General features: G+C 41.5%; 2 protein-coding genes across 3 annotated transcripts; both read left to right on the top strand.

The window, feature by feature from the left end:
- Window positions 1–83: 83 nt before the first annotated feature.
- On the top strand, window positions 84–7434 carry mffb (mitochondrial fission factor b). 2 transcript variants are annotated; one of them, XM_071490549.1, is made up of 8 exons: window positions 84–104; window positions 1793–2014; window positions 2299–2477; window positions 3977–4068; window positions 4236–4406; window positions 5061–5136; window positions 5634–6059; window positions 6105–7434. In XM_071490549.1, exons 2-7 carry the CDS (start codon window positions 1798–1800, stop codon window positions 5763–5765), a joined length of 867 nt encoding a protein of 288 aa, XP_071346650.1. In that variant the 5' UTR covers window positions 84–104; window positions 1793–1797; the 3' UTR covers window positions 5766–6059; window positions 6105–7434. The 2 variants fall into 2 exon arrangements, with proteins under 2 accessions (XP_071346650.1, XP_071346649.1); XM_071490548.1 differs by lacking the exon at window positions 84–104 and adding an exon at window positions 1015–1163.
- A 60-nt stretch (window positions 7435–7494) lies between these two features.
- LOC139628652 (probable flap endonuclease 1 homolog) lies at window positions 7495–11964 on the top strand. Its single transcript, XM_071490547.1, has 11 exons — window positions 7495–7772; window positions 8506–8572; window positions 8779–8881; window positions 9163–9217; window positions 9358–9419; window positions 9542–9678; window positions 9930–9990; window positions 10092–10223; window positions 10324–10469; window positions 10574–10706; window positions 11031–11964. Exons 1-11 carry the CDS (start codon window positions 7691–7693, stop codon window positions 11085–11087), a joined length of 1035 nt encoding a protein of 344 aa, XP_071346648.1. The 5' UTR covers window positions 7495–7690; the 3' UTR covers window positions 11088–11964.
- The last annotated feature ends 159 nt before the right edge of the window (window positions 11965–12123 follow it).

Raw genomic sequence — 12123 nt, 5'->3', positions numbered from 1 at the left:
TCAATGGATACTGTGAATAGTGACTATTTCGCCATGGAAGGGCTTTTTAAAAACAAAATTAAGCAGAGCAGCTGGCAAACCCGACGTTATATTACAGCAAACAGGTATTGGTAATTGTTGCCAACCTTGTACACCAGTGATAACAACACTGCTTTAAGGGCAAACAAATCATCAGGGGGGCAGTATGAAGTAGGCCATGTGCTCTGAATCCATACACAGCTCGGTGGCTATTCGGCTGTATATTGAACACATAACAGATCTGAGTAATTTCTTGACGCAGCTGCACTATTTTTGATGTGTGTACATTTACTGGCATTTGTAAAAGCGCACTGTCCATGCAGGGAATCTGTGCCTCTAAATCTCAGTTGGATATTACACAAATATACACATCTGCATATAGGGCTGCATATGCATCCCCGTTACTGGGCATCACTGATGAATTAAGAACTTCAGTGTGATCTTTGTTAAATACATTCACACAACATTAATTGGTCACAGCTTGTTTCTCTTTACTCGTTTTCTCGTTCTCCTATTGAAGTTTACAGGTTGACAAAAATACATATAATATCTAAATATTCCCTGGAGGCGTTATTGTATTTATGTAAGAACCTCTCATTTCAGGGACAAAATATTTTAAATCAGATTAGACCATTTACATTTGGTAATTATGAATTTATCATGATGGGGAAATATAATCTTTTGACATACATTTCCCAAGGTGACAGCTTTTTATGTTTTAATATAAAACATTTAGTATGTCTGACAGTGTCAGGAAAAAAATGATGAGAAAAGCAAACTTGCTCTCAGTCTGACAAGTTAACTGATTTACAGCCAGAGAAGTAATAGCTTCTCTGGCTTTGTGTTAATTAGAGCAGTTACATAAACTCTGCCTGTGAAAAGGCTAATTTGAGTGGGGCGGTCGTGTGCGCTCGTTTTTAACCCCGGGTGATCCCTGCTGACCCGCCTCGCCGGGACTGACGGTGCGGCTTGTAAGCCCCGCCCCGGCAAACGCACAGGGTTTGCCTCTGCCAGAGACACATTAGCAGAAGGCGGAGTGTGTTTTGGTTCCGCTCGGCGTCCGCCTCGGTTGATGCTGTAAACATCACAGAAGAAACAGCGTTTCGACACATGACATTTTAAACCCCGGTGCGAAACCGTCGACGGTAAGTAGCCGCGGGAGCTGACGCCAGAGACGCCTCCGGTCCTGCGGACAGCGAGGCTGACATGTTGAGATAAGGATCACGTCAGCTAGTGCTTGACAGACATCGCGTACTAATATTAGCTGGATATTAGCTGGGGAGCATGCTAGACATGGCGTCTTCTGTGGATTTCATTCAGTGACATTGAAGCCATGTGAGGGCAGCAGCTACACCTCATGTCGGCCTTATGCAACTCCATTAAACATAACGTGAGTTGTTATTTCTTATGTAGCACTGGTCAGCTCTGGCTGCTGCACCCTCTACCCTCCACCTTGTGTGGTTCCTCTACAGGACATGTCCTTTTACACGGACCAGAGATCATGTTTTGAGCAGTACCACTGGCCACTGAACCAATTGGCAGGGACCAAATACTTTATATTTCTGGATTTAAAATAAGCCCAACGCTGCTTTAAACCCCAATCACTAAACCAGGAAGGCATTGCAGGCAGGCCAGTGCCATTGATATGTGAGAGATGTCAGGGCTCACAGATGTCAGCTTTGATGAGATTATTTAACGTCTGACACCCCTGCCACTGTGAGTGTTTCCAAGTGCTAAGCCTACTCTGTATCCGTCTGTCTGTCTGTGTCTTCAGGCTGGATGAGTGGGCCAACCTTCACCCCCCCCACTGCAGAGGCGGCTGAGATGAACCGCATCCATTATGAGTTGGAGTACACAGAAGGCATCAGCCAGCGAATGCGAATCCCTGAGACGCTCAAGGTGGCCTCAGAGAACCAAACAGGGTCCCTGCCGCTTCAGCAGCCCCTGCTCGCTCACACGACTCTGATGCAGGTCCCTGAGAGGATCGTTGTTGCAGGTGAGGGCAGCACTCCAGGGATAGGTTGCGTGGTAGAAGATACATGCAGTTTGCAGTTCTGTCTGAGATATTGAGCCATGTATGAATCACCATATAATGTGACAGATAAAATACATGAATGGTCCAGTCTTAACCTGGTGCTGGACACACTACAAAGCCCAGTACACCATGCAAACACACAACTGTGGTAGCTCCATCACTCAAGGCCGAAACTGTGCGCCAACATGCTGTGTAACATTTTCTTGATCCCTGTAACCTACTGAACCTCCTCACTTAATCCACAGGTGATGATGGGGACTCTCGGTTTGGTCGTCCAAGAGACTTGGACCTGATTCAGTCCATCCCTCCTGTGGACCTCCTGAACATGAAGGCCCCGCCGAGGGTCCTCACCCTCACAGAGCAGCCTCTGGACTCCCTCGAGACCGAACAAACTGCCTCTTCACAGAGCAATCCCAGCCAGGCGGTGAGGATCAAATCAAAGTTCCTATTCAATGCTCTTTTTATTTCCCGTTACTATGAATTAAATTTCCTTAACTCAATTAACTTGACACTGATCCTGATTGCACAATTATGCGCATTACAACATTACAGAGATGAAGCAGTTTGGGATTAAACACAGTGTCGCTAAACATGGTGCTTATAAGCATGATCCACAATAATACTTTTTCTTTAATATACTATTATTCTGCAATGTCACACATGAGTTACATTTGTCAGCTTGTCAGTGAAAATATTGTAGATGTAATAGTATTCTAGGCATTAATCTGATTAGGTGGAGACGGATGTAAGGCTGTAAAGTTAGAGCAGAAAGCTGATGTTTTGAAGGTGACAATTAAAAGCCAACATGGAAGTTTGAAAAAAAAAAAAAAAAAATCCTAATCTGTTTTCTCATGCAGACTAAACAGATGTGTCGTAAAGAAAATGATGAATCACTCTATTCTTTTTGTTTAGTTGTTTATGTTTATGATGAAGTGCAGCTACTTCTCAGTCCTTGCCCTCTTAGTGGTCCATCATCTAAGAGCACGAAGACCTGCAGCAAAAGCCACAAGAGGTAGAGGTTGTCACAAGAGGGGATCAAGTTACACACATCCTTCCCTTGGATACTGAAACCTCTCCACTGAGTACTGGGGGATTAGTGTGTTTTTAAGCATATGGACGTCAATTTTCTACATGCAAACACTTTCAGGGAGCTGTGGTCTGAGGCTGAACTTTGTTTTTCTCCTAAAAATCACACCTGAGCAGATTTTGTCTACCTTTCTGGGGGTGCATACAACAAATGGGATGTGATGATGGGGATACACAGATGGATGATGCTCACTACTGTCCTACCTCAGTTGTTTGCAGAATCCAATGAGTCATGCTGTGAAGTGTCTCCACCATTGGTCAAGAAAACTAATGATCACATTATCAACATTATAACGTCTTCAAGCACTGTTCAAATGATGCTTAGCAAACTGAAACAGCAGGTCAGAGGAAGACAGAGATGCAATTTATTTTAGTTTGAAGAGGAAAAGTATTCAGCAAGAGCTTGTACTTGCTGTGAGAAATGCAAAAGTACAGGTTGTATAGCCAACTAGTGGAGTGAGGAGTGTGTATAGGGAGAGTAAAGGATACATTGGCCACAGCGTTGCTCACAGAAGAAACCAAATCCATTATTTATCTGCGGCAGGTTCTAACGTTGTTTGTGGTTGAGCCCTCTAATTCAAAATTGCTCATGCTTGTTGTTTGGTTTTGTGGTTCTTAAAGTATAGTGGAAAATAATAAATAAACAATTTTCAAAACTTAAAGACCTCCAGGAGTCATTCACGCTGGACTAAATGTGGCTGTTACCGATCTTATCATTATGTGTGTCAACGTAACCTGTCCTGCTATGACAGGGAGTGAAAAATACCACATTAGGTTTTAACCTTTAACCTTTTAATGTGAGCCTGACGTTATTTCAAATCCTTGTATTGATAATAGGCCCACTTACATGCTCGGTCCAGAAGAGAACGCAGTGTGAGTGAGCACATATCTGGACGCCACAGCAGTCAGATCAGCAGAGGTGATATAAGGTAAGCGCACATCCACATTTGAGATACCTGCCACAGCACTGCTCCACTGCTGCTGCCTTTCCATTATCAATTTCTTGTCTCTTATTCTTTGTTCACTTATGGTTGGTTTAAAAAAAAAAAAATTATCTCCTTTCTTTACTGTTTCTCCCCACTCACCTCTCTGCCAGTGTAACCCCTTCCCCTTCTGCCCCCCCAGTCCGCTTGTGTCCCCCTCTCTGTTCCCCCGAGGATGCGAGCATCAACCTGTTCACAGCTGCAGGGTTCCTGTCTTACATTCAATCAACAACACGGCGAGCGTACCAGCAGGTCCTTGAGGTCCTGGACGACAGCAACCGCAGGTGTCTCTTCTTTGTCCATGAAATTCTCAGAAGTGATTGTTTTCACAAAGTTAATAAGGAAAAAAGCCGCTCCTTGTGGTGAAATGCTAAGAAAATGGATGAATTTGATATTTTCTTAAAATAAGGAAAAGAAATAAATGCAGCTCTTAACGTGAACAACTGTAATGGAGGAGGAAGTTATGCAGTGTAGGAGTTATAGCAGCTGTAAGAAGTTAGAACAGGAGAAATATTTTTGATGCATGATGAAGTAAAGTGATGATGTTTGTTTATCTGACCTGAAACCTTTTGGCATTCCTCGATGTCACTAATGCTGTTTCGCGGCCTCAACGTACATCATTCGTCCTGTGCTCTCTGTCAGCCAAAACCATAGTGTCACAGTTGACCTACAGTACCTGAAGGTTGTCAGTCTTATATGATAAACTCTGCTCTTGTTCAACAACCTTGTTTGGGTTGACAACTCCATAATAGCAGATACAGGCGAGAATTCATAGAATATCATGTCTTGATGTCAACATAAAGCGTTAGTGGATGTGAGTGTTACAAAAAACTGTCTTTTTAGCCTTTGTCGCTATGCGGATGACCCTCGAGCCAGGCTAATTTTGTCAAGTATGTTCCTGTTTTCATTAGTAAACTGAGATATGTTCATCTTCAAAGGACGCACCTGGACTTGGCCCTGGATATAAACCCAGATGAGTCTGGCCTGGTGGACGCCTCCTCACTACGACGACAGGTAATGCCTGCCTCTGTCACTGAGAAGTATATAAAAGTATATAATTGTAGTAAGTGTGTGTTGTGTCTGTTGTGGGTATTTTCTGGTTATGTGTTAGGTCTAAAGTTTACAAGTACAAAGATAAGGATGAATCACATAATGGGCCAATAAGAGAGTACACAAACATTTTCTTTGAAACCGACAGTATTGTTTGACTCTTGCTGCTGTACTTGTATGGTTTGATATAAAATTATTTAAGAATGGATGATCCCATTAAAAAAAAAAAAAAAAACTGGAAAGGAGGACCAGGTTTTTTTAATGTTCTGTTGAGTTTGATATTGTCACCATAGCTTTGCTTGTGACATTGTCTTGCATATTTAAAACTTAAATAGAAAACCAGATGGTGGCAATCCTATGTAAATACCTCAGCAAATCATACCTGGGCCCAGCGTGGACGCAGGGTCCTCACTTTTATATTGGAGAAAACATCTTCTCATTGTGTCCACGTGGTCATTCAGATTGTGAAGCTGAACCGGCGTCTGCAGCTGCTGGAGGAAGAAAACAAAGAGCGCTCCAAGCGAGAGGTGATCCTGTATTCTGCCACTGTGGCGTTCTGGCTTATTAACACCTGGATCTGGTTCCGTCGCTGAGGTGGGACTAAACTGAGCCTCCCAAAACACTGGAAGCCAAAGCAATTCCTTGTTAAAGGTGCAACCGTTGAAATATTGGCTCTACTAACATACAAAGGTAACCACAGGAAACTATAACTACACTGGCAACGTCCTAAATGTTTTTATAGTAAATACTATTTTGAGATTTGATGTCAAGCCAAACACTGTCAAGGTAAGACCTGAGCCAGCATACAAAATGATTAGCAAATCCACTCAATGTTAGAAATGTTTACAATTGCAGACTATAACTAAACTAAAGGGATTCTTGTTGAGGTGTTGCCACAGCACTAAAACTAGGAGTAAGGCTAAAGGTGTCAGACTTCTCATGAAAAGTTTCATCTGTGTATCTCATCTCTGTGATAAACTAGCAAATGGCTAGCAAGACGAAGCACAATGACGCTACAGCTGAATGTTTCCTAAATGTTAGCATCTGCTTTGATGTAGTAAGCAGAGCTTTGCTGTTTGTGTAGCAACGCACAAATACCAGATACCTTTTAGGCTAAAACTAGCTACAACACAGGTTGGTGTTCAGAGACTATAATGTCAACCTTAAATCAAGCTTTCACCACCTTTCAACCACTGCTCTGATGTTCACTTAGGTTTGGGAGAAACTAAATGTCGTACAGATCATATGGAGACTAGTTTGAAGTGGCAAAGGCATGAATTAGCAAAAACTGCGAACCCTTATAGATATTTTGTGCAAAGAGCTGGAAAATGTTGCTGATTGCACCTTATAAGCTTGATAAATCTTTTGCACAGCAACAAGTGATGTTACAAAGATAAGTTAAACAAAGTTTGTAAATGAGAGTTGTTATCCTCAGGGGAGGGGTGATTAGAGGCGAAACAAGGATTTACTTGAGCAACAAATGTTTTGGGAACCCAGGCCAGAGCTGGAGCTACAGTTACAGGACCAAATGTCAGACCTGACCTGTGTGAAGTTTAAGTTCATCAGTTTGGTCAAAAATTACTATTCGTTCAGTGTCAAAGTAAGACGACTAAATCTAGAGATGCCATAACATTTACCTTGAATATCCTTTGAGTTCCTCATTACCCAAAACATTTGTGTACAGTACTTGAATAGCCTATAGTTGTAATGGTGTAGTTAGTCCTTAATATGTATATTTTTACCTCTTTGGCGGTACCATACACAATGATTGTGATCTGAGCTTGATGAAGGGGCAAAAAAACTACTGAAGGTAGGGTACTGGGGCAGGTATCTGTGAATGAAAAATGTATTCTCATGCTGTTTATACAATTTGAGCCGTTTTTTCCCAGAGAATTTGACCACTTGTTTTTTTCCACTAATTTATCTACAAGACTAAAAGCATGAGCTGTGTGGTTTTATCCATCATACAGTGTGATATTAGAGGTACTGTGTGTATTATCATTTGTAATAAATGAACATATATATGAAATATTGATGCCATTATTTTTGAATAATGAATTTGAATTTGAATTTCATGGAGGTTTGTTTGTCACATAAAGCAGAGGCATCAACAAAACATTGCAGTGATCATTTGTTTTCTGTTATGCAGTGTACTTATCACCTAAAGCTGGAGTTTTAAGTTATATATATTTTACTTTGTTTGTAATACATGAATACATTCATTGTTTGTAAATATTTTTGCTGTAATAAATGATGGATGTTAATTTCTTGCAGAGCCTTGTTTCTGTACAATACTGACCCCTGCTGCTCTGTTGGCTGATGTGCAGCACCAGGAAGTGCTTTTTAAAAGGAAAGATATGTAGGGATGCACCGTTGAATTAAAGAGCAGGTCGTTTTTACAACCTTAGATCATCGGGGCCCAATCGGGAATCGATTAGGGTGAAACCTAACGCTGACTTCTTGTTATGGTCTTCTGTCGGAGACCCCCCTCAAACAGATCCGTGGTGCCGGCAGGACCATGGGCATCACGAAGCTGGCAGACCTGATCCGCTCGGATGCCCCCGGTGCCATTTCTCGTAGGGATATCAGTGACTACTCAGGTGACCTGCAGCACATTTCTTCGCGTTGTTAGCAGGGCGTGTTAATCAGCTGATGCAGCCGATGGCTAACGTTAGCATACAGTCACTTGGGAGCTCAGCTAGCTGTGATGCTAATTTTACCAGCGGACACCACGAAACGTCTTTAAAGCGCCGCCACGCCCTTTAAAACATGTTCACGCAAAAAGTAGTAGCAGTAAAATGCTGCCACCACAAACATGGAAACTAACAGCATTTACTCAAGTACAGTTTTGAGCTGCTTGTGTTTTACTCGAGTATGTAGTGTACATTGTACTTGTACTTCACTTGCTGACCGGCTACATTTGTGAGTGACACACTTTTGATAGATTTTAGATATAAAACATAAAGCCAGCTTCAGATGACAACAACCACTGTTAGAAACATTAATGGAGATATAAGGTGTCTTTAAGTCAGTAAATTGAACTGAGCGTCTGCTCCAGGTAAATGAAGCACTGTCACAATGCCTCCATGGTTATGTAATGGACTGACACACCTGAAATACAGAGGAGCAAACTTGTTTGAAGGAAGTAACAGTGCTTCACAGTGGAGATGTATTTGAATCCTGCTCTTGAATGGCTGTAATTAAAAAGTTTTCAAAGTGTGTATGATAGATGAGCCATTTATGACTCTATGAAAATTATTATTTTATTGTAGTAGTATTGTAGTATTGTATTGTTTCATGCTTATGAGGCTGGTGCTGTGTTTTACTCCACAGGAAAAGTAATTGCCCTGGATACCTCTATTGTTGTGAACCAGTTCCGTGCAGCGACCCCGACACTAAGGTGAGCCCCTGGATCACCCATCGATGTTTCTATTAATTTATGAATGATGCAATTCAACGCCACAAACAACAACCATTAAACCACAATTAAAAACAATGTTTCTCAGTTTTGTTTTATTTTATTTTTTTATTTTTTTTATGATTTCTGGTCACTTGATGTATGTGAGCTCATTTTGTGTAAACTGACCTTTTAATTCTTCTCTCTAGCCCCCTGACAGGTCTCTTCTTCCGCACACTCACCTTCCTGGAGCATGGCATAAAACCAGTATTTGTGTTCGACGGAAAGCCTCCCAGGGAAAAGGCAGCTGTTGTAAGTGACACTCTGAGTCTGTATCTCTCTACCCAACCTGATTCTAACTATATCCTCATGTTGTGTATAAGACAGTTACAGCCTAATCTGAATTCTTCCCTCATGTGCTCACAATGGCAGTAGAACTGGTCTCTTGCATATGTTGACTTAAGAAACTATTTAAAAGAAGGAAGTGAAGGTGCATTTGATTAACTGGTTCGATATGATAGATAAAGCAGATACAATAGAGTGATACAGATAACTGTGACCCATGCTAATCTAAGTTGCTGTTCTTTCTGCAGCTTGAGAAACGAGCTCAGGCAGCTGGTTGGAGATCTTCAAACCGCACGGGCACAGGTAAATCCAAATGGAAACAAAAAAATGCAGGTCCAGTACTCTCCTTACTCCTTACATCCCTGAGATTTGCACTGGAGATATTATTTAAATGTCAGTGTTTATTAAGTGAATCTTAAGTGATTCTTTTGTGGTAATTGTAGCATCATCCGAAACCAAGGATTACTTCAATCTCCTGACACTTCTCGGTGTACCATACATCCAGGTATGATCTGTTTTTATATATACATATACATATTCATGTCTCTCTTCTCGTCTCTTCCTGTCTTGCATTGCCTGCATTTTCATTTTTTATTCCCCTCTCTTTCTCTGTGTCTTGTGCTTCAGGCTCCAGGGGACGCTGAGGCAATGTGCGCCTGGCTGGTGAGAACGGGGACCGCGGATGCGGCAGCGTCAGAGGACATGGACTCACTGCCGTTTGGAGCCAATGTTCTTATTCGCCAACTGAACGCCAAGAAGGACAGGTATGATCTGTGTAATTCATGAGTTACTCAAAGGATGGTTTAATGCAGTTGCTAGTATAATGCACATTGATGTTGTCAATTTTCCAATGCATATCGTAGTATGCATAGGTAAATATATCTGACCCCAAGCCTCTTTTTATTCATTCATTATTTGTTAAATACAAAAATCCAGTCTATTACTTAAATTGAAGGATGGACTAGGTTGTTCCCAAACTGATCAAATGCTGAGCTGTTCCTCATCTTCTTCACAGTGAAGTGACTGAATATTCTTTACCCAAGCTGTTAGAGATACTCCAAATCAGTCATGAGGAGGTAAGACTGAGACATTTGTTAAGATGTCTTTGAAAACATACAGTATCATCTACAGAAATAGGTTCCCCAACTTTCCCTCCTTTGCAATTTCCTTCCACCAGTTTGTTGACCTGTGTATTTTGTTGGGCTGTGACTACTGTGACAAGATAGCTGGTTTGGGTCCTAAGAGAGCGCTGACACTGATCCAGGAGCACCGCACTATTGAGAATGTGGTTTTGCACATCAAAAGAAAGGTACTAGATGGACTATTAGTGGTCTTTGTTGTTCTTTCTGTACATCGCTTTACCAAAAGATGTAAGATCTAAAAAAGTACTAATAACGGCTTCCCTTCAGACCCATCCTGTGCCACATTTCTGGAAGTACAAAGAAGCACGGAACTTATTCTTGGATGAACCACAGATTGTAACCCCTGAACTCAACTGGACTGAGCCAGATGAAGAAGCCTTGGTTAGGTTTCTGTGTCATGACAAACATGTAAAGTACGTACTCATAATGGCCTTCTTTTTGCTCAAGCCCAGCCTCCATGTCTTCATGCTTCCATGTCTCTTTCACAGACTAGTATGAACTGTATTCATGTTTTTAGGGTGGAGAGGGTCCGTAGTCGAATGGAGAAGTTTCGTAAGACGCGGGAGGAGCGGGAAAAGGAAAAAGCAGCGGGATGTAGCAGGCAAACCCGAATGGAGGACTTCTTCAGAGTTACCAGAAAGAGGGAGCAGGTGAACATATTATAATAATCATCAACAATAATGATTTTTAATATGTGCATTCTTAAAGCCTGTTAAAATGATTTTGGATTTTTATTATTATTAGATGAAGATTTATGATGATTAAATAAAAAAGAAAACTATTTAAAATGACCTTTGAAACATGTGGCTCAATCATGACTTCTTTTCCAGTCAGGCAGCCATATAGCGGGACAATTTGGTCTTTGTTTTTGTTCCTGGGGAAAATAAAAATCAGAATTAATAGAAATTTTCAGTGGATTCAAGTCCGGTGTGTTGATCTGTCTGAACGGCTGTGCTTTGTCTTTCTTCCTCTAGCCTGTGGAAGCTGCAGACTCTTTAACCAGCAACACAAAGAGACCGAAGTTAAAATAAGGCCACCACCGTCTGCTGCTTGCTGTCTCCACCAACAGAGGAAGGACGTTTTTTTCTTCCATCTCCCCGTCCATACATCTAAAAAAAAAAAAAAACAACAACTGTGTACCAATTTGACAGACAGTCTTCAAATCTGTAATCCCAATCTTGCATTTGTGCCACAACATGATTTTGTTTTTAACACACCATCATGCTACATTCCAGCGCTGAGAGAAAGTCGGTAGGGCCAATAATAATCGAGAGATTTCAACTGTTCCAGAGGCAGCAGCTTTACATGTTGGAAAATAGTTGTGCATTTACAGAGTACTGTGCTTTTCCAAGTGCCTTTTAGTTTTTTTGTTTTTTTTTGACCCAATGTAGAAGAGACCAAAACAGGCATCTTGCAAGACACTTACTTCAAGTTTTTGTCTCTGCATGGGAGCACAACCCCCACTGACAATACAATAATCTGATCTTGTCTGAACAGCAGTGTCTGCAACAATACAGTACACTGAGGAGTCCTTCAGTCCATCCATCAGTTTCCTGTAAAGCCACCAAGAAAAGCAGAGCAGGCGGCGGACAGCTATGAAAGGGAACAGTGTGATCGCTGTCGGGGAGGACTTCCCCCACGCCAAAACTGGAGACAGGGGATGTCTCATCACTAGATATTCAATGAGCACCTGTTGTGTAAAGGGTGCCAAGGCAGAGACCGGAGACTTGAATTTTAAAACATTCACTAAAGTGAATGTCAAAATCATGTTTGAAAGAGATAGTGAGATGTTTACATCCATGTAAAGATGTGTAAAAACAGTATACACAGACTAAAATCTATGCTTTATATGAAGATCGTATATGTATGCTGTTTTTTTCCTGTTCAAGTAAAATAATCTGACGTTTATTTGCCTGTGTGATGGTCTTATTGCAAGTATGTTTGGATGAAAGTTGGGCCAAACACTGGAAACTCAACACATCCGATGTTTGTTCTGAAATATTTCAAAAGAAGTGTTGAGTTTTCACCAAAATACGAGGCGTCATTCCGAGCCAGCAGGTGGCGCCG

Source organism: Trachinotus anak, unplaced genomic scaffold (genome assembly GCF_046630095.1).
Source record: "Trachinotus anak isolate AG129_WGS33_773 ecotype Australia unplaced genomic scaffold, CSIRO_AGI_Tana_v1 ptg000012l, whole genome shotgun sequence".
Classification (NCBI taxonomy): Eukaryota; Metazoa; Chordata; class Actinopteri; order Carangiformes; family Carangidae; genus Trachinotus; species Trachinotus anak.
The sequence above is the reverse complement of the archived record's forward strand: the minus strand, read 5'-3'. Positions and strand labels throughout refer to the sequence as shown.

What these genes read in the sequence shown, in the direction of transcription:
- mffb (XM_071490549.1), top strand. Translation starts at nt 1,798, where the DNA reads ATGAGTGGGCCAACCTTCACCCCCCCCACTGCAGAGGCGGCTGAGATG. An exon ending in TGAGAGGATCGTTGTTGCAG is followed by an intron (nt 2,015 to 2,298) that starts GTGAGGGCAGCA and finishes CTTAATCCACAG; the next exon opens with GTGATGATGGGGACTCTCGG. An exon ending in CCTCCTCACTACGACGACAG is followed by an intron (nt 5,137 to 5,633) that starts GTAATGCCTGCC and finishes GTGGTCATTCAG; the next exon opens with ATTGTGAAGCTGAACCGGCG.
- LOC139628652 (XM_071490547.1), top strand. Translation starts at nt 7,691, where the DNA reads ATGGGCATCACGAAGCTGGCAGACCTGATCCGCTCGGATGCCCCCGGT. An exon ending in GCAGCGACCCCGACACTAAG is followed by an intron (nt 8,573 to 8,778) that starts GTGAGCCCCTGG and finishes TCTTCTCTCTAG; the next exon opens with CCCCCTGACAGGTCTCTTCT. An exon ending in TTCAAACCGCACGGGCACAG is followed by an intron (nt 9,218 to 9,357) that starts GTAAATCCAAAT and finishes TGGTAATTGTAG; the next exon opens with CATCATCCGAAACCAAGGAT.